This window comes from Rana temporaria, chromosome 1, assembly GCF_905171775.1.
Source record: "Rana temporaria chromosome 1, aRanTem1.1, whole genome shotgun sequence".
Lineage (NCBI taxonomy): Eukaryota > Metazoa > Chordata > Amphibia > Anura > Ranidae > Rana > Rana temporaria.
Window position 1 is genome coordinate 563,552,832 of NC_053489.1, and position 25,252 is coordinate 563,578,083.

Genomic DNA, 25,252 nt, shown 5'->3' on the forward strand with positions numbered 1-25,252 from the left:
TGATGTGCACACTCCATGAGGTGAGTGGGGGCACATGAGGTAGGTAGGAGTTGTGATGTGCACACTCCATGAGGTAAGGGGGACACATGAGGTAGGTAGGTGTAGTGATGTGCACACTCCATGAGGTGAGGGACACATGAGGTAGGTAGGTAGGGAGCAGTGATGTGCATACTCCATGAGGTGAGGGGGACACATGAGGTAGGTAGGAGTTGTGATATGCACACTCCATGAGGTGAGGGGGACACATGAGGTAGGTAGGAGTTGTGATGTGCACACTCCATGAGGTGAGGGGGACACATGAGGTAGGTAGGAGTTGTGATGTGCACACTCCATGAGGTGAGGGGAACACATGATGAGGTAGGTAGGGGTAGCAGTGATATGCACAGTGTTTTGCTCAGTGTACAATCACACACACATTGCCCCGCCCCCCGTTATGACGAGAAGGAGGAAGCTCGGGATGCTGAGTATGACAAGGGGAAGCAAGAACTTGAGGCACTCATAATACATCGCATCGGACAGACACCATAATACATCGGGCAGACATCTCCCCCTGTATCAGGAAGGGGCGCTATGGAGCTGTTGAGGGGAGACATCCATCTGATGGTGTGGGTGACGGCGGCTGTGCTCCTGCTGACATTGCTGCTCTTCTCCACCGTCCCCTTCCTGGCTGATTACATTCGGAAATGGAAAATCATGAAGCCAATCCCCGGAGTGGGTCCCAATTACCCCCTGGTGGGGGACGCCCTGCTGCTGAAGCCTAATGGAGGAGGTACACTGTATACAGTAATGGGGGGGATGCATGGAGGGTGACCACTATCACTCTGTATACAGACTGAACACATCTCATAGACTGGAGCTCAGCTAGGAAGTACAAGTGAACCCAGCTGACATTAAAGCGGAACTTTGGAGTTGCAGGGAGATGGAAAGAAATGGGGGGGAGTATTTTTTTTCCTGAGGGGGGGGGGGTTCAGTCTTGGGCACCCAGAGCGCTGTGCATGCAAATCATAGGTCTGACAAAACTGCGCTGACAGTGGGAGGAGCCTAAAACCTGCACAGTAAGGGCTCATTTACACCACAATCTCTGTGTCCACTCTGTGTTTCTGCATCTCCACTTGCACACTTTTCAGTGCATTTAAATGCGATTGCAGTGCAGTTTTTTTTTTTTTTTTTTAAATGTATTTTAAAGTGGTTATAACATCACATAGCTCTGTACAGAAGGAGCGATCTGTCAGTAATGAGAAAATGAGAGGTCACTTAGTATAAGCAGCACATTCTACACCTATTACACACAGATAAGCACGCATTTAACCCCTTGATCGCTCTAGATGTTAACCCTTTCCCAGACAGTGTCATTCGTACGGTGACAGTGTATTATCACTGATTACTGTATTAGTGTCACTGATGATGTCGGTGGCAGTTAGTCAGTCCCCCCCCCCCCCCCCCAGGGTCAGTTAGTGTCAGATTGCTCACCACACTATCACAGTCCTGTTATAAGTCGCTGATCGCTGTCATTAGTAGCATTAAAAAATAAATAAATTCCAGTATATACCCCTTAGTTTGTAGGTGCTATAACTTTCATGCAAACCAATCAAAATACACTTATTGTAAAAACGTAGCAGAATACATTGTGGCCACAATATATGAGGAAATGAAAAAAATTTATTTGATTTTTTTTTTTTTTAACAGAAAGTACATCTTTTTTTATTTTTTTTCTAAAATATTTGGTCTTACTTCATTTATATCGGAAAAAGTAGAAAATGCAGCAGTCATCAAACACTCAAAAGCTCAATTTGTGTGAAAAAAAATGATATACATTTTGGTTGTGTGCAGTGTTGCATGACCAGTTAAAACAGTGCCGAATAGCCAAAAAATGGCCTGGTCAAGAAGGGGGGGGGGGGTAAAATCTCCCAGTCTTGTATGTTCACCACTTGCTTACTGGGCACTTAAACCCCCCTCCTGCCCAGACCAATTTTCAGCTTTCAGTGCTGATGCACTTTGAATGACAATTGCGCGGTCATACAACACCGTACCCAAATTACATTTTTATCATTTTTTTCACACAAATAGAGATTTCTTTCTTTTGGTGGTATTTAATCACCTCTGGGGGTTTTATTTTTTGCTAAACAAACCAAAAAAATTAAAAATTTGGAAAAAAATATATTTTGTTATAAAATTTTGCAAACAGGTAATTTTTCTCCTTCATTGATATGCGCTAATGAGGCGGCACTGATAGGCTGCACTGGGGGGCACTGATGGGGACAGATAGGTGGCACACATGGGCACAGATGAGCTGTCCACAGCTCTCCCTGATCGGGACCAATGTCCCTCTGTCTTCAGCTATCAGTGTGAGGAGAAAAAATTACCGGCTCTGTTTACATCACATGATCAGCTGTCATTGGCTGACAGCTGATCACGTGGTAAGGCCTCAGGACCAACCCCTTACTCCGATCTGTGATCCAGTGAGTCTCATAGACTTGCTGATCACAGAGCGACCCGCGCGCGCCCTGCAGGGGGCGCGCAGGCCGCTCAAGCAATAGACGTCAATAGACATCCTCCCGGCAATTCAGGTCTGCGCTGTAGCCGTCATTCGGCTATATCGCGGACGCCAAGAGGTTAAAGAGCAAGATTTAACCACTTGAGACCCGCGCTGTAGACGAAAGACGTCCACAGCGCGGCTCTCAACTGCCGGGTAGACGTCCCTGAACGTCTTTTTATTTGCATTCCCCGTGCGGGCCAAAACTGTGCCCAGCGCTTCGCTGAGATGCCGATGCGCATGCCTGGCGGACGCGATGTCCGCCAGGTACCCGCGATCGGCAGTGACAGCAGGGATGTGGAGCTCTGTGTGTAAACACAGAACTCCACGTCTTGTCAGGGAGGGAGGAGACCGATGCTGTGTCCCTTGATTATGTATGTTAGTTTTAAAAATGTTATTTGGCATAAATTTGTTCATACCCTCCAGGTTTGGGGCTGGGGATATATTTTACACACTTATATTTATTTCTGGTACTTATACAATTTACATATATATTATACATTCACATCAGGTTCTGCCCTCAAGGAGCTTACAAGCTAAGGTCACTCACTCACATTCATATACTTGGGCTAATTTTCCTAGCAGAATGTCTTTGGAGTGTGGGAGGAACCAGAGAACACCCATAAAATTATCCCCTATTTTGTAAACGCTATAGATTTTGCGCAAACCAATCAATAAACGCTTATTGCGATTTTTTTACCAAAAATATGTAGAAGAATACGTATCGGCCTAAACTGAGGAAAAATATATTTTTTATATATTTTTTGGGGGATATTTATGATAGCAAAAAGTAAAAAATATTGAATTTTTTTTAAAATTGTTGCTCTATTTTTGTTTATAGCGCAAAAAATAAAAACCGCAGAGGTGATCAAATACCACCAAAAGAAAGCTCTATTTATGGGAAAAAAAGGACGCCAATTTTGTTTGGGAGCCATGTCGCACAACCGCGCAATTGCCAGTTAAAGCGACGCAGTGCCGAATCGCAAAAACTGGCCAGGTCCTTTACCTGCATAATGGTCCGGGTCTTAAGTGGTTAATGAATTCTCTACATTAAAGTGGTTGTAAACCTCAGAGATGAAATATGAACAAACCATATCCCTCTACAGTGTGTACTTGTCTCAATTAAAAGCACTAAGTGTGCTTTGTTTCTCTGCTATCTGCATGATTCACTTCTGACAAGTTTTCCTGACACCAAGAGAAAAAAGGTGACAGGGGAGGGATTTCTGGGATCTCCAGCATCTCCTGTGACTGACAGCCCCAGCTCTGTTCCTGTATGCTGTGTGAAGGAGGGGGGGGGGGGTTCTTCCCTCCAATCAGCTCTAAGAGCTCTCCTCACTGAGCTCTGCAGAATGTAAGTTCAGCTCTCCGCCCCCTTTTTATGAACTCTTAGACAAGCTTTACAAATTCTGCACTTTGAATGGATGTAGAGAATAGAAGACCGCAGGTAAAAAGATACAACTTATATAGGAGGATTTGTTTAAGCTCTGTGTATCACCTGAGGCTATTTACTTCACTAGGTATATGGAAGAAGTAAAAAACACCCAACCATGTGATCTAAATCTCCCCCATCCCTATTTGACAGCTCCAAAGTTGTCTATGACTCCAGCATTGCTCCCCTCACCTTCTGGTTTCACAGGAGATACTGAGGTTAGCGGGAGCCATAGGGTCCTGCTACATTTAGTCAAACTTCTGTAAGGGCCCTTTCACTCGGAGCGGATCCGTATTGATCCGCCCCGTGTGTGTCCGTCGGCTCAGCGGAGATCACCTGTAAATCCCCGCTGAGCCGTCGGCGGACAGGGCGGTCCCCTCACACTGTGCAGAGACCGCCCTGTCTCTCCTCCGCTCTCCCCTATGGGGAATCGGATGAATACGGACCGTGTGTCCGTATTCATCCGATCCGTTCCACCAGACGGAAGAAAAATAGGGTTTTCTTCCGTCTGAAAAAGCGGATCTTTGCGGAGGCGGATCTTTACGGACGTTAGCGAATGCTCATCCGCTAACGTCCACAATCCCATAGGGATGCATTGTGAGTCCGTAAACGGACTTGTAAAAAACGGACCGTTCGTACGTACGTGTGAAAGGGCCCTAAGGAGGGAGTGGGGGACATGGCTTAATGGAGCTGTAGAAGGCATCTGAAGGAGAGAGAAGCTGACAACGCTGGTGGGGACTGCCACAAGAGGAGGAAAGCGATGATGCTGCACAGAGCGGGTACGTACTACCTTTCTCTCTCTTTTTTTTATTTTTTTTTATGTATCCTGCAGTATCACTTTAAATCATTCAAGATAAACTCAAATGACTCTACACCATAATTTATAACAGACCTCACCTACAGAAAAATAACAGCTACAAACTAGGAAAACTGTCGCTAGACATCCAGCACATGGGCCTTGCATCGGTCCCTTAATGCAAAGTACAGTAACTGTTTTTAAGTTCAAGGCTACATTCTTGTGTTTGATGCAATGGACAGTCACATGACTGGCAGAGCCATGCTGTATGTTGTAGAGGAAAAGCAAACAAACAGTGTGGGGAACCTCTGCACTGGGTGACGAGTCACGTACCTTCATAAATATCAGTGCACATACTTATAATAATACCTAATTGTTCCAATAATTGGGTCCAGAGAGTATAACAGCAGCTGCTTTGTGCATTTGTTTGTTTACTTCAGTGGCAACTGCAAGAATAAATAGAGGATATGGTTTGTTCATATTTCATCTCTGAGGTTTACAACAACTTTAATGTAGAGAATTCATTAACCACTTAAGACCCGGACCATTATGCAGGTAAAGGACCTGGCCAGTTTTTGCGATTCGGCACTGCGTCGCTTTAACTGACAATTGCGCGATTGTGCGTCATGGCTCCCAAACAAAATTGGCGTCCTTTTTTTCCCCACAAATAGAGCTTTCTTTTGGTGGTATTTGATCACCTCTGCGGTTTTTATTTTTTGCGCTATAAACAAAAATAGAGCGACAATTTTGAAAAAAATGCAATATTTTTTACTTTTTGCTATAATAAATATCCCCAAAAAATATATAAAAAATATATTTTTCCTCAGTTTAGGCCGATACGTATTCTTCTACATATTTTTGGTAAAAAAATCGCAATAAGCGTTTATTGATTGGTTTGCGCAAAATTTATAGCGTTTACAAAATAGGGGATAATTTTATGGCATTTTTATTAATATATTTTTTTACTAGTAATGGCGGCGATCAGCGTTTTTTTTTTTTCGTGACTGCGACATTATGGCAGACACATCGGACACTTTTGACACATTTTTGGGACCATTGTCATTTTAACAGCGAAAAGTGCTATAAAAATGCACTGTTACTGTGAAAATGACAATGGTAATGAAGGGGTTAACCACTGGGGGGCGCTAAGGGGTTGAGTGTGCCCTAAGGGAGTGATTCTTACTGTAGGGGGGCGTGGCTGGACGTGTGACATCACTGATCGTCGTTCCCTACAACAGGGAACAGACGATCAGTGTTACTGCCACACCGAAGAACAGGGAAGGTGTGTTTACTAATTTGTTACAGCGATTGTTACAATTGTAAAAAATTTTGCATAACTTTTGTAAAGTAAATTAAATATTATATTTTTCTATATTTACTTATACTTTTTTGTATATTATTTTCATTGCCCTTAAAATCCCATTTCTTTGAGGTATTCATTTTTCGGTGTGTTTACACTTACCTCTCCCCGTTCTTCAGCTCCTGTGACCCGATCGCGGGACACCGGCGGCGATCGAGTCCGCTGGTCCCGCGGGTGCTATCACTGAGCTTCGGACCCACGTGCCATTCTGCCGACGTAAATCGGCGTTAGGCGGTCCTTAAGTGGTTAAGGTAAAAGACATTTAGACTTTAGTACTACTTTGATGTAGGGCTAATCATAACAAAATCATAGGCTTTTTTTCCCTCACTGTCTAGGCTCCACCTAGGTCAGGCATGTCCAAAGTCCGACCCGCGGCCTGGTTTTATATGGCCCCCACTTGCAATTTGCTTTTATCACTTTTGTGGCCCTTAAGCTCCACATGGAGGATGAGGATGTAAGGATGAGCTTGGTTTTAATATATATATATATATATATATATATATATATATATATATATATATATATATATATATTTCTCAGGGGATAAAGAAGAGAAAATATATATTTTTTTACAACCTGAGCTCATCCTTACCCTGAGCGAAGCTCTGGGATTTGTTGGGGGCCAAAGAGGAGATTATATATATATATATATATATATATATATATATATATATATATATATATATTCACCACACACAGCCACAAAGGTAGGAGAATTATTTTTGGGCAGTGTATTAGTGCTTGGACAAACACACTAACACAGAATGTTAATGGTTCAAAGAATGTCAGGCAAAATAGTCAGCCCTGACGCACGTTTCACGTCATCGAATCTGGCCATCTTTCCAAAAATTTTGGACACCCCTGACCTAGGTAGTCCCACTACTCAGACCTGTGCCATTTTAACCTCTTCCCTACAGAGTCATAGTAAAATGACGTCGGCAGGGACCTTTCGTCCTTCAGACTAGACGTCACATGAAGTCCTTGCTTTTCCAGCTGCCAGGGGGCCGCGATGTCCGCCGGGCACCCGCGATTGCCCGCAATCACGGCAGGACCATGGATCTGTGTGTGTAAACACACAGATCCATGTCCTGTCAGCGGTGAGGAGACAGATGTGTGTTCCCAGTACAGAGGAACACACATCGATCTCCCCTTGTGAGTCTCCCTCCCCCTAACAGTTAGAACACACTTTAGGGAACATATTTAACCCCTTCAGTTGCTCCCTAGTGTTAACCACTTCCCTGCCAGTCACATTTACAGAGTAATCAGTGCAGTTTTATAGCACTAATCGCTGTGTAAATGTAAATGGTCCCAAAAATGTGCCAAAAGTGTCCGATATGTCCGCCACAAAGTCACGGTCACAATAAAAATCGCAGATCGCCGCCATTACTAGTAAAAAAAAAAAAAAAAAAAAATGCCATAATTCTATTCCCTATTTTGTAGACGCTAGAACTTTTGCGCAAACCGATCAAATACGCTTATTGCGATTTTTTTTTTTTTTTTACCAAAAATATGTAGAAGAATACGCATCGGTCTAAACTGAGGAAAAAAACGTTAACAAAAAAAAAAAAATTATGATATTTATTAAATCAAAAAGTAAAAGATATTGTGTTTTTTTCAAAATTGTCGCTCTTCTTTTATTTATAGCGCAAAAAATAAAAACCGCAGAGGTGATCAAATACCACCAAAAGAAAGCTCTATTTGTGGGAAAAAAAAGGGCGTCAATTTTGTTTGGGAGCCACGTCGCACGACCGCGCAATTGTTATTCAAAGTGCGACAGCGCTGAAAACGAAAAATTGGTCTGGGCAGGAAGGGGGTGAAAATGCCCTGTATTGAAGTGGTTAAAGTGGAACTTCTAAATAAACATTGATTATTTGTAATCCTTATGCTGCTAGCATTAGTAAATAGATAGGCATGTATATCATATTTCTTCAGTTACCTCCTGGTTTCCAAGACCTAGACAAATGGTGTCATACATCCCATGAGTCTTCATAGGAGGAGGGCAGGAGGGGCTTTCTCGGCTAAGGACACCCTCCTACCTGAATGCCTGAGCTAAGTGCAGATAGATTCCAGGAAGTAAATGCTACATGAATCATCTGCCCTTACTCAAGATGGTCACAGATAGAAATATCAGGAGGTGTTTTTAAAAATGATTTTTTCAGTAAAGCATGGCAACATGGACGGATGGGGGCGTTTGCTTTAAATATAAAAAACAATTAATTATATAGCATGTGTGGTTTGTGGTGCTCAGATACAGTGTAATTCCACTTTAACCACTTCAGCTGCAGAAGGTTTTACCCCCTTTCTGACCAGGCCATTTTTTGTGATACTGCACTGCGTTGCTTTAACTGACAATTGCATGGTCGTGCGCCGCTGTACCCAAATAAAGTTGATGCTTCCCCCCCCCCCACACAAATAGAGCTTTCTTTTGATAGTATTTGATCACCTCTGCGGCTTTTATTTTTTGTGCTATAAACAAAAAAAAAAAGAGAATTTTGAAAAAAAAAATGTTTTTACTTTCTGCTATAAAACACATGCAATAAAACGATTTAAAAAATCGAATTTCTTCATCAATTTAGGCCAATATTTATTCTGCTACATATTTTTGGTAAAAAAGTTATAGCATCTACAAACATTTTTATGGACTTTTATTTTTTTTATTGTTTTTACTAGTAATGGCAACGATCAGCGATTTTTAGCTAGACTGCGACATTGCGGTGGACAAATCTGACACTAAATTACACTTTTTGGGGACCAGTGACACCAATACAGTGATCAGTGCTAAAAAAATGTCACTGTATAAATGACACTGAGGGCCTGATTTACTATGCTCTGTGCGCTGCGCTGGTTCATGCGTTAATTAGTACTCCGGGTGGAGGCTTAATTGGGCGCATGAACCAGCGTAGCAGCCGGCGCATTGAAACTAATATGTAAAGCCGCGCCGAACTCCCTATAGAAGTCTATGGGAGAAATCAAAAGTGTTCATTTTAAAGGCTAATCTGCAAGTTTTGTCCTAAAAAGTGTTTGGGGACCTCAGTCCTGCCCCAGGGAACATGTATCAATGCTTTTTTTATTTTTTAAAACGGCCGTTTTTTCGGGAGCAGTGAAATTAATAATTCTTAAAGTGAAACAATAAAAGTGAAATATTCCTTTAAATTTCGTACCTAGGGGGGGTGTAATGTCAGCATGTGAAATAGCGCATTTTTCCCGCACTTAGAACTCCCCCTGCACAAAGTGACATTCAGAAGGAAAAAAGTCATTTAAAAATTCACACGCGGCTATAATGAATTGTCGGCTCTGACAATTCTAAAGGGATTCATTCATAAAACAAACAAAAAAATGTGTAGGGGTTCCCCCAAATTAAATTACCAGGCCCTTCAGGTCTGGAATGGATATTAAGGGGAACCCCGCCGTAAAAACCCCCAAAAAAAAGACGTGCGGTTCCCGGCAAATATCCATTCCAGGCCCTTCAGGTCTGGTGTGGATTTTAAGGGGAACTCCACCCCAAATTGAAAAAAAATATGGCGTGGAGTCCCCCTAAAAATCCACACCAGACCCTTATCCGAGCACGTTGACCTGGCCGGCCGCAGAAAAGAGGGGGGGACAGAGTGCGGCCCCCCCCCTCTCCTGAACCGCACCAGGCCACATGCCCTCAACATGGGGAGGATGTCCCCATGTTGATGGGGACAAGGGTCTCATCCCCACAACCCTTGCCCGGTGGTTGTGGGGGTATGCGGGCGGGAGGTTTATCAGAATCTGGAAGACCCCTTTAACAAAGGGGACCCCCAGATCCTGACCCCCCCCCGTGTGAAATGGTAATGGGGTACATTGTACCTCTACCATTTCACCCCAAAAAAAATGTCAAAGTGTTAAAAATGACAGTAGCCGGTTTTTGACAAATCTTTTAATAAAATCTTCTTTTCTTCTTTCCTTCGGGTTTCTTCCGCTGCTTCTTTCTTCTCGTCCACATCTTGCCCGACGTGTTCTTCTATCTTCTCCGTCCATCCTTCAGCCTTGTGGTCCCGCATCTTGCCCGTTGTCTTGTCCTGTCTTCTTCTCCGTCCGTCCGCCTCCTCGTCCGCATCTTGGGTCTTCTGCGGTCTTCTTTTCGGTCCGCCAGCCTTCTCGTCCGCATCTTGTGTCTTCTCCGGACCCAGCGTTTGAATTGTAATTGGCCGCCGTGTTCCCGCTCCTGGGACCCGCCCCCCTCTGACGCCACAAGTAAACTCCTTAGAAGGTCATGTGCGTCAGAGGGGGGCGGGGTCACAGAGCGTCACACAGCGGGGGAATTCAATTTCAATCGCGCCGCCCGGAGAAGAAGTTCCCGCCGTGTCACACTCATGTGACCCCGCCCCCCTCTGACGCACATGACCTTCTAAGGAGTTTACTTGTGGCGTCAGAGGGGGGCGGGTCCCAGGAGCGGGAAAACGGCGGCCAAATCAAATTCAAACGCTGGGTCCGGGGACGAGAAGGCTGGCGGACCGAGAAGAAGACCGGAGAAGACCCAAGATGCGGACGAGGAGGCGGAAGGACGGAGAAGAAGACAGGACAAGACAACGGGCAAGATGCGTGACCAGAAGGCTGAAGGACGGACGGAGAAGATAGAAGAACACGTCGGGCAAGATGTGGACGAGAAGAAAGAAGCAGCGGAAGAAACCCGAAGGAAAGAAGAAAAGAAGATTTTATTAAAAGATTTGTCAAAAACCGGCTACTGTCATTTTTAACACTTTGACATTTTTTTTGGGGTGAAATGGTAGAGGTACAATGTACCCCATTACCATTTCACATAGGGGGGGGGGGCAGGATCTGGGGTTCCCCTTTGTTAAAGGGGTCTTCCAGATTCTGATAAGCCCCCCGCCCGCATACCCCCACAACCACCGGGCAAGGGTTGTGGGGATGAGACCCTTGTCCCCATCAACATGGGGACATCCTCCCCATGTTGAGGGCATGTGGCCTGGTGCGGTTCAGGAGAGGGGGGGGGCCGCACTCTGTCCCCCCCTCTTTTCTGCGGCCGGCCAGGTCAACGTGCTCGGATAAGGGTCTGGTGTGGATTTTTAGGGGGACTCCACGCCATTTTTTTTTTCAATTTGGGGTGGAGTTCCCCTTAAAATCCACACCAGACCTGAAGGGTCTGGTATGGATATTTGGGGGGACCCCACGCCATTTTTTGGGGGTTTTTTTACGGCGGGGTTCCCCTTAATATCCATTCCAGACCTGAAGGGCCTGGTAATTTAATTTGGAGGGACCCCCTTTTTTTTTTTTTTTTTTTTTTAATGAGCAATGACTCTATTCTTTATAGCCATGAGTACTTTAACCACTTGCCCACCGGGTTAATTCTGGCACTTCTCTCCTTCATGTGAAAATCACAATTTTTTTGCTAGAAAATTAATCAGAACCCCCAAACATTATATATTTTTTTTTAGCAGACATCCTAGGGAATAAAATGGCAGTCATTGCAATACTTTTTGTCACACCGTATTTGCGCAGCGGTCTTACAAGCGCACTTTTTTTGGATAAAAATCACTTTTTTGAATTAAAAAATAAGACAACAATACATTTTGCCCAATTTTTTTATATATTGTGAAAGATAATGTTACGCCGAGTAAAATGATACCCAACATGTCACGCTTAAAAATTGCGCCCGCTCGTGGCATGGCGTCAAACTTTTACCCTTTAAAAATCTCGATAGGCGACGTTTAAAAAATTCTACAGGTTGCATTTTTTGAGTTGCAGAGTAGATCTAGGGCTAGAATTATTGCTCTCACTCTAACGATCGCGGCGATACCTCACTTGTGTGGTTTGAATACCGTTTTCATATGCAGGCGCTACTCGCGTATGCGTTTGCTTCTGTGCGCGAGCTCGTTGGGACGGGGCGCTTTAAAAATTTTTTTTGGGGTTTTCTTATTTATTTTTATTTAGTTTTATAATTTTTTACACTGAAATTAAAAAAAAAAAAAAAAATGATCAGTTTTCTTCCTATTACAAGGAATGTAAACATCCCTTGTAATAGGACTAGTGTGTGACAGGTCCTCTTTATGGAGAGAGGCGGGGTCAATAAGGCTGGAAAGCATGGTATTGAAAAAAAAAATAAAAGATCTCATGCTTTCAGCTGCAATCATGTTCGTTCACCACAGTGGTGTAGTGTATAGCACTTTGACCTAGCAGCAAAAGAGTCGTTGGTTCGAATCCCGCCCGTGACAGCATCTGCATGGAGTTTGCATGTTCTCCCTGTGCCTGCGTGGGTTTCCTCCCACAATATAAAAACACGCTGTAAATCGTATCTGGTCTAAATAAGCCCTAATATGCAGTAGTATATTTAGGTTTGGTTCTGCCCTAGGCCTGACTACATATCTGCACCTCCTAATAGAAAAATGACCCACCCCTTCCTGTCAAAGCCACACCCTGGGCCAAATTCTCAAAAGAGATACGCAGACTTAACTCCATTTTTCTAATTTTACACGGCGCGTATATTTGCGCGCGATCGTCAAAACGACTTAAGCAAAGATTTCCGTATTTTCAGCCGTACTTAAATTAGTTACACCTGCGCATTCCCGGGCGCAAATTACGCTAGGCTCGCCGCTGTTTTTGATAGGCAAAGATGCAAATGAGGGAGTTAGGGCGATTCTCAGAATTAAGTGTGTGTGCCGTATTTTCCGGCCTGTGCGCACCTGTTAGTTTTTCTGACTAAATTTCCACATTATAAAACCAGCCCTAATTTTACACATGCTGTGGAAGGGTTTGCAGAAGGAAGTGACTAGAGGTTACAGCTCTAGTTGTGAAGGTTTATTTTGAAAAATGCCAGGACCAGCAATGATTTTGAGGGCACTTGCTGCCTTACAGGCACAAAGGAGGAGGAGGGCACAGAGGAGGAGGATGAGGGCACAGGCGCGTGTTTATCGGCCACGCCGTGATATTTGGCAAATGCCAGTTTATGAGGTCATTGGCAACTACCGATTTGATAGGGAGGCCATCCTGGAGATCACCCAACTCCTTCATGATGATCTAATTGCCCCAACCCTACGTTCCCATGCCCTGACACCTCTTGAAAAAGTTATGGCAACCCTCCATTTTCTATCGAGTGGCTCATTCCAGCGAGCATCTGGAGGTGTGGCTGGGATGGTGCAGTCAACCATGAGTAAATGCCTACATCAGGTGGTCCCTGCCATACTGCGGCGCATGAGCCACCAGTTTGTCATGCCCACCCAGGAGGACCAGCGTGTGCAAGCAATGACAGACTTTTACAATATTGCTGGCTTTCCTAAGATCATCGGGGCGATTGACTGCACCCATGTGGCACTCCAGCCCCCCCATGATACTGAACACCTGTTCAGAAACAGGAAAGGCTGGCATTCAATCAATGTCCAGATGATCGTAGATGCACATGGCCTCATCTGGCACGTTTGTGCCAAGTTTCCCGGCTCGTGCCATGATAGTTTCATACTAAGGCAGACCAAGATCTACAGAGACTTTGAGATGAACATGTATGGAGACAGCTGGCTGATTGGTGAGTGACATTGGTGTCAGGTATGCCCCCCCCCATGATGGAGACATCACAAGGGGCACATGCATGACTAATATCCTCCTGTCTTTTCCCTTACAGGTGACTCAGGATATGCATTGGGACCCCACCTGATGACCCCCTTTAGGAACCCCCAAACACCCGGAGAACGAAAATACAATGAGGTGCACAGCCAGACCCGGGCTATAGTAGAGCGGACTTTTGGCATGCTAAAGTCACGATTCAGATGCCTGGACAAGACTGGGGGTACACTATTGTATTCCCCAGACTTTGTATGCAAAATTATTGGTGCATGTTGCATACTGCACAATTTTGCATTAAGAAGGGGCATGCATGTGGAGATATCTCCTGACCTAACCCCCCACCCAGGCAACCCCCCCCCCCAAACCCCTCTACCCGGTCTGCTGAGGGCCAGGCAATCAGGAGACAACTGTCTGAAGGCATCTTTGCCCAGTAAATGCATCCTAATACTATTTTTGTTTTTGATTTGCCAAGACCAAATCACAGAGATTATGTGACCTTTAAATCTTTATTTTGGTAAATAAATGCACATTACTTATATGCCAAAGAGAATGTTTATTTTTATTTACAAAACGCACATTAATTATCTCACAATGAGAATGCATGAATGCACGTCACTGTGGTCCCTAGCACAGACACATCACATGCACATAGAATTGGATTAGATCCAAGTACCCCCCCCCCCTTTGGTACCTGGGAGCAGTAACGCCCCGCCACGGCTCCAATTATGTCACTGTGCATTCATACACCATTCAGGAACCTAGGATGACTTCTCCCTGGTCCTGGGGATCCCTACTCCACCAAAACTGAGGGTGACACCCTTATGTTTTCAGGAATGCCATCCCCCCACATTCACACATCATTCACACACATATACCAAATCATAAGTACAGTGTAAAAAAATAAAAATAAAAAGTACCCCTGCAAATTAGGGATGTTGCCGAGTGCTCCTTCTGGGCTGCCCACGGGCACGGGCACGGTCACGGGGACGGGGACGGCCACGGGGACGGCCACGGCCAACTGGGGGATCTTCACGGGGGGGGGTCTGTGCAGGGGAGGGAGTATTTTCAGGGGGGGGGACTGTGCAGGGGAGGGAGTATTTTCAGGGCGGGGGGACTGTACAGGGGAGGAAGCAGCCTCCCCTGGTGTCTGTCCTCCTGCTGGCCTTCCCTCCAAGGCAACGGCTATCCTTGTCGGACAGGAAGTTATGTCAGCCGTATTGGCCTGCACAGCCCGGGTATTGGCCTGCACAGCCTGGGTGAGGGCAGTCACCTCCTGGGCCACACCTGTTGTGGCGTTCCTCAGGTCCCACAAACAGGTGATGACCCCCACGGAGTTGGTGGCCACGTCACCCAGTGACTCCCTCATTGCACCCAGGCTGCGCTCCACCTTGCTCATAGTTTTTTGTATTGCAGACAGACTGCGGGTCTGCCGGACATTGTCCCTCAACAGACTGACCGGCAGACGCACCAACCCCCCCCTGTTTTCAGGGGTCGGCATCCTACTTGCCCCTGAGGCTTGTGGCCTTGGAGGAGGAGTTGGAGTGAGCCATGGGTGCTGCTGCATGTTGGAGGAGGGTTGGAAGGGGCGACCCATGATGGTGGCCTGACTTCTGGGCGCCTGTGGGGTTCCCTCAGGGGATGATTCAAAGGTCATATCTTGGCCCATCATTATTTCCTGCCCAATCAGAATATTGTCATCTTCCTCCCCCTCATCCTCCTCCCACTCAACATCCAAATTAGGGGAGTTGTGGGCACTCCCCTCCCATGGCGAATCCTGCCCTTCTTGGGACTCTGCATGAGCCTGTCTTGGGGGTGGTGCAGCAGCCTGCCCTGATGGGCCTGCAACCTCCTGACCTGATGGGGCTGCCACCTCCTGACCTGATGGGGCTGCCACCTCCTGACCTGATGGGGCTGCCACCTCCTGGGCTGATGGGGCTGCCACCTCCTGGGCTGATGGGGCTGCCACCTCCTGGGCTGATGGGGCTGCCACCTCCTGGGCTGATGGGGCTGCCACCTCCTGGCCATCTGGGGAGGACACAAAACAATCACAGGTTGTTGGATCCATACACTTGGCACATCTTCCCTTCCCCCACCCACACATGCTAATCACCAGATAGAAATTCCAAAAAATTACCTGTCCTCATAAGAGGATCATTGTCAAAGCCAGGCAGGCCCACCACCTGCTGTGGGTGGAAACACTGGGCCACTGCCCATTCCTCCTCACTCATCCTGACTGGGCAGGGTCCCCCTCCTCCAGTGCCCCTGGTATGGGCATGCAGCGTTGCCAGCTTGTTCCGGGACACGCTCCTCAAGTCATTTATTTTTTTTTGAACTCCAGCGATGGTCCTGGTCTCCCCCCCCCCCGCCGCATTGATCCGATCGGTGATCTTTTGAAGGATCTCCTTCCTCCTGGCTGGGGTGGTGGTGTGGCTCTCAGGGCCATGGAGAAATCGCCCAAATTTAATGACGCCCTGAGCAAGTATATGCTTCTCTGCCGGGGAAAAATTTAGCTTCCTGCGCTTGGGAGCCATGACAGACAACACCCAGCAACAGGGAACTCAGCCAACAAACAAACAACAATACACACACACACCAAAGAAAATACAAACAAGCCAAAATAAAAAATAGACAGACAGCTACTATTAATTCGAAAACAAACAGGCAAAAAAGGAAAACCAAAAATATAAACAAAACCCAAAAAAAACTAATAGGAAAAACAAACAGGCAAACAATCAAAACAAAAAACAAATTAGCAAAAACAAACACCAACTATACCCTCCAACTCCACAAACACTTTTCTCACAAAACAATCTTACCAACAAACACTGACAAACGTTCAAAGCAGAAGCAACTTGCTTTAGGAAGGGAACACAGGGAAATACTTTTGCAATTGAAGTGTGTTTGACTGGGGCTATTTAGACACAGGGCGATCTTCAAACTAAGTACGCTTGGCCTTTTACCTATCTCACTGATTGCGCTGACCAAAGTTCTGCACATGCGCATTGAGGTCCAGATTCGTGCGCGCATGCGCAGTACGGCCGGCACTTCATTTGCATGGGGTCACGGCTCATTACAATGAAGCACGCCCACTTCATTCCCACTTGCCATAACCACGCCTTAGGCATTGAAACTTAAGTTAAGGATGGCGCAGTTTTGTGCGCAAATGCACTGAGAATACGGTAGTTACGACACCAACTTAGGGCGCCGTAACTTAAATGACATAAGTTAGATAATCCTAAATTTACACATGGTTTTGAGAATTTGGCCCCCTGTTTTTGTATGACCCGCCCAGTAATTTTCAGGGGACCCACACACTAGTTCTGGGGGGGCACTGGATTCCCTTAACCACTTCCATACCAGGCACTTACGCACCTTCCCGCCCAAGCCAATTTTCAGCTTTCAACACTGTCGCACTTTGAATGGCAATTGCGCGGTCATACAACACTGTACCCAAACAAAATTGGCGTCCTTTTTTCCCCACAAATAGAGCTTTCTTTTGTTGTTATTTGATCACCTCTGCGTTTTTTTTTTTTGCGCAACAACTAAAAAAAGACTGCAAATTTTGAAACAAAAAAACGTTTTTATTTTTTTAGGTTAATTTTTTTGTAAATAAGTTTTTCTCTTTCAATTACGGGCACTGATATGGCGGCACTGATGGGCACCGATGAGATGGCACTGATGGACATCGATGAGGTAGTACTGACGGGCACAGATGAGGTGGCATTGATTGGCGGCGCTGCTATGCGGCACTGATGGGCACTCATAGGCGGCACTGATGGGCACTCATGGGCGGCACAGATGGGCGGCACTTATGGGTGGCACTGATGGATACTTATGGGTGGCACAGGTGGGCACTGATAGGTGGGCACTGTGCATGGATGGGCACTGTGGGGTGGCACTGATGGACACTGTGGGGTGGCACTGATTTTCCCAGTCAGTGCCCATTTGTGGGCACTGATTGGCATCTTTTTTCTTATTTTTTATTGCTTTTTGTTTTTTTGTTCTATATTTTTTTTGTTTTTGCACACCCTGGTGGTCCAGGGTGGGCATCCCTGGTGGTCCAGTGTGGTGATCCGAGGGGGGGCTGCGCTGATAAACAATCAGCGCGAACGCCCCCTGTCAGGAGAGCCGCCGATCGGCTCTCCTATACTCGCGTCTGTCAGACGCGAGTGAGGAAGAGCCATCGATGGCTCTTCCTGTTTACATCGTGATCAGCCGTGATTGGACACGGCTGATCACGTGGTAAAGAGTCTCCGTCTCCGTGAGAGACTCTTTACCGAGATCGGAGATGCAGGGTGTCAGACTGACACCCCGCATCACCGATCGCCGCGCTGCGTGCCCCCACAGGCGCGTGCGGCATGAAATCCTGCAGGACGTCCTGTCAGGATTGTGTAACCACTTCCCGGACGTAAATCGGCCATAGGCTGGGCGGGAAGTGGTTAATTTGCATAGTTTTTCTCTCACTTCCTGTTTGGCTATGGGGCAGGAAGTGAAGGCAAATCTCCCCAATTGGACACAGATAATACAAAATAAACTGACAGGGCCTATAACCCTCCCTCACTCTATCCAAAATTAAAGAAAATAAAACTTGTTGATTATAGTTCTTGTCAGGGGCGGACTGACCATTGAGTCACTCGGGCACTGCCCGAGGGCCCCATGCCACTAGGGGGCCCCATCCGGGTTGCCAGGCTCAGTAAAACCAGGGACAGTATGTAAAAATCTGTGTTTTTTTTACATCTGTCCCTGATATGTCCGAAAATGACATGCTTTTAATGTGAATATCCCAAGATTTTAGCTGCCCGCCTCTGCACTACCTCCTGGCGTGGTGGTCATCTGTAAGCCAGAGGGGCCCCATAATCTTCTATTGCCCAGGGGCCACATGAGTTGTCAGTCCGCCCCTGGTTCTAGTTTAAGCACAAATTTCATAGAGTTTTATTGAGAGCCCTAAGAAAATATAACCATGCCAATAGGCCAGGATAGAGCGTTGCTAATATGTAGGAATGTGTGCGTTAGAGCACCCCACCCAATGTTAACTAAAAAATTATTAATTTGCAAATAAGTATTATCTGCTCATTTTTTGGGGATGTCTGCACCCCTGATAGTGACAACGTTTGTGAGGTGTCTTCACCCTTTCTAATTCATTCACTTCCTGTCACATAGCCAAACAGGAAGTGAGGGTAAAACCTTACTAATATCTTTTCTTGGGGACACAGAGATCAATCTAAATAGTTTCCCATTATGTAAATTGCACTCTAGCATTTTGCTGTGTACACCCCAAATTATTAGGGATCTTGGACTTTGGGGTCCATTGACTAAAGGCAAATCCACTTTGCACTACAAGTGCAAAGCAAGGAAGAAAGAAAACAAAACAACTTTGCTTCTACAGGATTGGATGTTAAAACCATCAGTGCTTCCTCTCTGATTTTCAGCAACTATGCTTGTACTGCAGAGTGGCTTTGCCTTTACTAAACCCCAAACTAAATAATCATTTGGGGCAGGGATCCTCAAACTACGGCCCTCCAGCTGTTTTAGAACTACACATCCCATGAGGCCTTGTAATGCACTGACATTCACAGACATGACTAGGCATGATGGGAATTGTAGTTCCTGAACAACTGGAGGGCCGTAGTTTGAAGACCCATGATTTGGGGTGTACACAGCAGTGCTGGAGTGCAATTTGCTTAATGGGGACACTAGTTAGATTGACCTGTGTCCCCAAGAAATGACACTGGTAGGGTTTTAACCTCACTTCCTGTTCAGCTGTGTGACAGGAAGTGAAGCCAATTTTAAGAAAAGGGACACAAAGCTCAACACAAAAATAAAAAAACACAAAGCAGGGGTTCTAACACTCACTTGGCTTCCCTCAAACACCCACAATTTGAATAGGATTGCCTTGCGCTAGATTTAAGCACAGTGCTGTAAATCAGCACGTCAAGCCTGTCCACCAATAGCAAACCCCCCCCACAGGCCATGTTTGCAGGTTTTCCTTCATCTTGCACATGTGCTTTAAAATACAGTCTGGACAGCAATTCTTGATAAGAGAAATCCCCAAAACATGTCCTGTCGGGGGTACTTGAGGGCTGAGGACCACTGCAGAAAAAATAAAATAATTACCAGTTTTTGTCTTTAAAGTCATGGAGAATAAACATGGCAAACATTTCATGATTACACACCAGGAAAGAAGCTTAGACAAAAATCACACATAATTTGTTAGGCCCAAACCTAGTTCAGCTGCAGCTGTCAACATATGTAGCATGAAAAAGTAACAAAAGACAAACTTAACAATTTTAAAGTAATTTTTATTGGTCAACAAAACAAGGAAAGCAAAAAAAGACAAACAAACAAAAATACATTTCAAAATTCTAAATAACCATAGCTTTACACATTTTTCATAAAATAAGGCCACATAGACAAATACATCAAAGTGAACATCATTTAAAAAATAAACCAAAACCATTGGCAAAATAAAACAAAACCCATGCAACAAACCACATTTGTGTTTAGCAACAGCATTTCTGCCAGCCTGCCCCTTCTGAGGGCAGCTGAGGACTGATCGATCCAAGCTTTTTATAACAGTGCTAGTAATGAAGCAATTGAAATCACATGAACAAATTGCAGTCTCTAGTTTGGGTGAGCTTGTAATTGGGCACACCTGCAATTAATCCAAACCACGCTCTATGAGCATCCAAGGAGTGTTTTTCACCTTTTAAAAAGAAAGGATATTTTTTTTCTAAGTGTTTGAGCATGCTCAGTTCATCACACATGTAGGAACCAAGCTGCAATGGAATGAGAGCTTTTTTTTTTTTGTTTCCCCTGATCTGATGCTTTCCAGCCTGAAGGGGAGGTGTTAAAGACAGAAGTAAACACGCACATTTAATAATCTATTTGTGTGAAAAAAAAGGTTGCCAATTTTGTTTGGGAGCCACGTCGCACGACTGCGCAATTGTCAGTTAAAGCGACGCCGTGCCGAATCACAAAAACTTGCCCGGTCATTGACCAGAAATATGGTCCGGGCTCAAGTGGTTAAAAATGAACAAAACACAAAAGTGAGCCCAATTTTTGGGGATAATGTGAAAGATGATGTTACACTGAGTAAATAGATACCTTACATGTCACGCTTTTAGGGGTGCAACGGATCGTCATTGATCCGTGATCCGCACGGATCAATGACTTCGGATCGGCACACACGTGATCCGTGGTGTGCCGCGGGACTGCAGAGCAAAGAGGTAAAAAAACACATTGAAATTGTCTCCGCTGTTTGCACACAGCCCCGCCTGCTCCTAACCACGCTGTGATAGACAGAATGCGTGTCCAATGCGCTGATGTGTTTTGTCTATTACAACGTGGGCTTAGGAGGAGGTGGGGCTGTGTACGAGCAGGAGTGGAGACGTTTAAACATACGGGCGGTGCATTCAGTTGGTTTCTAGCAGAGAATGTGCTGCTGCCATCCATCCGTTCCCCCCACACTTCTCCCTGCTGGCTCTGATAACCCCCCCTCCCGTCCGTCCGTTCCCCCCCCCCTCCAGCTGCAGTCTGTTCCCCCCCTCCCTCCCCCAGCTGCCGTCCGTCCGTCCCCCCCCTCCAGCTGCCTTCCGTCCGTTTGTTCCTCCTCCCCCAGCTGCCGAGTCTCCTGTCCCTGCTGCAAATAGCACACAGTGAGATGAGTGAGCTATGCTCTTCCCATCTCAACTGTGAGGACTGTTTTTGGAGCTGACAGGGTTAACAAAGAGAACCTGTCACCTTCAATTGCTATGACACAGGGAATTGTTTTCTCTTGTGTAATAGCAATAAAGTTAAATGTAAAAAAAAAATAAGAAATAATAATTCAATTAATAAAAAAATAAGTAATTAAAAAGTAAAGAAGAAGAAAAATATTAAAAATAAGAAAATTATACAAAAATTAAAGTAAAAACGACAAGCTACAAAAAAAAAAAAAAAAGCGATAATGTAAAAAAAAAAAAAGAAGAAACAAAAAATATTTGAACTAACCGTGCCGCCCCTGCCATCCAACTGCTATTCTCCGGGGGGTGGTTCGGTTGGTGGGGAGGGGGTGCATTGCAAAACCTGGCCTTGGGGTGGCAGGGAAAGGAAATCCAGCCCTGCTGGCTGCCCTCTCACTTCTTCCACCCTGGCGAGGCGGCAATTTGGGGCACAGTGAGGCGGCAATTTGGGGCACAGTGAGGCGGCAATTTGGGGCACAGTGAGGCGGCAATTTGGGGCACAGTGAGGCGGCAATTTGGGGCACAGGGAGGCGGCAATTTGAGGCACAGGGAGGCGGCAATTTGAGGCACAGGGAGGCTGCAAATTTTTTTTTGCTGATCCGAAAAATGATCCGATCCGTGACTCCTGATCCGAGGAACGATCCGAACCGTGAGTTTTTTGATCCGTTGCACCCCTACACGCTTTACTATTGGAAACACTCCTGCAATGGGGCCAAAATGAATTCCGTGAATATCCCCATAGGCGACCTTTTTCTTTTTTTTCCAGGTTACCAGTTTATAGTTGCAAAGAAGGTCTAGTGGTAAAAGTATTGCTCTCGCTCTAACGCACGCGTCAATACCTCACATGTGTGGTTTGAACGATGTTTATATATGTGGGCGGGACTTGCGTAAGTCCCGCCCACATATGTAAAAATTATTTTTACTTTTTGCTATAATAAATATCCCCAAAAATATATATTCAAAAAACTAAAAAACCCCTCAGTTTAGGCCGATACGTATTCTACATCTTTTTGGTTCCAAAAAATCGCAAATAGCGTTTAGTGTTTGGTTTTTGCAAAAGTTATAGCGTCTACAAATTTTTTTTTTGTTGTTTTAACTAGTTATTGGGGCGATCAGCGATTTTTATCGGTACTGCGACATTATGGCGGACACATCGAACACTTTTTTGGAACCATTGGCATTTTTCTAGCGATCAGTGCTGTAAAAAATGCATTGCTTACTCAAAAAATGCCACTGGCAGGGAAGGGGTTAACACTAGGTGCGAGGGAGGGGTTAAATATGTTCCCTGGGTGTGTTCTAACTGTAGGGGGGGGGACTGACATGTGTAAATGACAGATCGCTGTTCATGAAGGGGAACTCCAGACCCCCCAAAAAAAAAATAAGGTGGGTTCCCTCCAGGTGCATACCAGGCTCTTAGGCTTGGTCTGGAACATAAGGGGTTAAACCCGCGCAAAAAAAATAGCGTGGGGTCCCCCCCAAGATCCAAACCAAGCCCTTATCCCAGGCACGCAGTCTGGTCAGACAGGAATGGGGGTGGGGACGAGCGAGCACCCCCCTCCCTCCTGAGCCATACCAGACCACATGCCCTCAACATGGGGGAGTGTGTGCTGTGGGGGAGGGGGGCACTGCCCCCCCACCCCAAAGCACTCTTGCCCCCATGTCGATAGGGACAAGAGCCTCTTCCCGACAACCCTGGCCGTTGGTTGTCGGGGTATGCGGGCGGAGAGCTTATCAGAATCTGAGAGACCCCTTTAATAAAGGGGTCCCCAGATTCCGGCCCCCCACCCTATGTGAATGAGTATGGGGTACATCGTACCTCTACCCATTCACATGGGGGAAATGTAAAGTAAAAAAAACACACCACACAGAATAAAATATTTTATTAATCTGCTCCGGAGCCCCCCCTTTCTTCTTTAGCTCTCTTAGAAGGGGGGGTTTCTTCTCTCCCGATCTTCCGCCGGGACCCTGGGCTTCGGTGATTTCTGCCGGGGGAGGGCGCCATCCCTCGGTCCTCTCCGGAGCCTTCCGCCGGATGCCCCCACCCCATTTAAGCTCTTTTTCATTAGGGAGGGGCATCCGGACTTCGGGGTCTTCTGCCGGGGGATGGCGCCTATCCCCCGGTCTTTCCGGTGCCTTCCGCCAGGGTTCCGGTCTTCCTGGTCTTCTGCCGGGGGTGCGCCAACTCCCAGGTCTTTTCTCTTCTGTCTTCTCTGCTCCCTCTTCTGCCTGGCTCCCCCGCGGAGCCAGGGCTTTCTTCCGTCTTCTTTCTTCTCTCTTCCTTCTTCTGCCTGTCTCCTCCGCGGAGCACAGGGCTTGTCTCCGCTGTCTTCTTCCTTCTCTTCCATTCGATGTTGACACGACGAGGTTCCGCGCTGACATGCCGTGTCAGCGGCGGGCATGGACTTATATAGGGTAATGCCACCATGTGACCTCAACCCATGTGACATCACATTCCCTGGGCATGATGGGAATGTGATGTCACATGGGTTGAGGTCACATGGTGGCATTGCCCTATATAAGTCCATGCCCACTGCTCAGACGGCATTCCAGCGCCGGACCTCGTCGTGTCAACATCCAATGGAAGAGAAGGAAGAAGACAGCGGAGACAAGCCCTGTGCTCCCGGAGGAGACAGGCAGAAGAAGGAAGAGAGAAGAAAGAAGACGGAAGAAAGCCCTGGCTCCGCGGGGGAGCCAGGCAGAAGAGGGAGCAGAGAAGACAGAAGAGAAAAGACCTGGGAGTTGGCGCACCCCCGGCAGAAGACCAGGAAGACCGGAACCCTGGCGGAAGGCACCGGAAAGACCGGGGGATAGGCGCCATCCCCCGGCAGAAGACCCCGAAGTCCGGATGCCCCTCCCTAATGAAAAAGAGCTTAAATGGGGTGGGGGCATCCGGCGGAAGGCTCCGGAGAGGACCGAGGGATGGCGCCCTCCCCCGGCAGAAATCACCGAAGCCCAGGGTCCCGGCGGAAGATCGGGAGAGAAGAAACCCCCCCTTCTAAGAGAGCTAAAGAAGAAAGGGGGGGCTCCGGAGCAGATTAATAAAATATTTTATTCTGTGTGGTGTTTTATTTTACTTTACATTTCCCCCATGTGAATGGGTAGAGGTACGATGTACCCCATACTCATTCACATAGGGTGGGGGGCCGGCATCTGGGGGCCCCCTTATTAAAGGGAGCTCGCAGATTCCGATTAGCCCCGCCCGCATACCCCGACAACCAATGGCAAGGGTTGTCGGGAAGAGGCTCTTGTCCCTATCGACATGGGGGCAAGAGTGCTGTGGGGTGGGGGGGCAGTGCCCCCCTCCCCCACAGCACACACTCCCCCATGTTGAGGGCATGCGGTCTGGTATGGCTCAGGAGGGGGGGGGGCGCTCGCTCGTCCCCTCCCCCATTCCTGTCCGGGCCAGACTGCATGCTTGGGATGAGGGCTTGGTTTGGATCTGGGGGGGACCCGCGCGGGTTTAACCCCTCACGTTCCGGACCAAGCCTAAGAGCCTAATGTAGCCCTGAAGGGGGACCCGCGCCGATTTCAAGTTTGAAATTTGGCGCCGAGTTCCCCTTCAGGGCTGAAAACAGCTCGGAGATTCCCATGCGCCGCGTCACGCAGCGCAATCACGGGTACGCCGCTTGGTATTTACCAAGATTTTCACGGCGTACTGACAAGGCGCACGGGAATCCCTGACTTTTCTCTCTGCGCATGCCCAGTATGCAAATGAACCTCCCGAGGTTCAGGCGCACTGTGCAAGCGTACGGGGATCTGTTTTCAAAAAACACTTTCCCCTTCAATTCGGCCCGCCAAACACTTCAAAACACATGTCACTTCACTTCCCCTGCATCCCCCCACCTCCCCCCCTAATAAACTCCCGCCCAAACCC

General features: G+C 46.7%; 1 protein-coding gene across 1 annotated transcript in view; it reads left to right on the top strand.

Moving 5' to 3' along the window:
- Positions 1–470: 470 nt before the first annotated feature.
- LOC120921880 (cytochrome P450 4V2-like) overlaps positions 471–25,252 on the top strand; it is a 73,038-nt gene continuing 48,256 nt past the window's right edge. Inside the window, exon 1 of the mRNA XM_040334375.1 lies at positions 471–769. Coding sequence (XP_040190309.1) covers positions 571–769 — 199 coding nt within the window. The 5' untranslated portion in view covers positions 471–570. The remainder of the gene's footprint in view (positions 770–25,252) is intronic.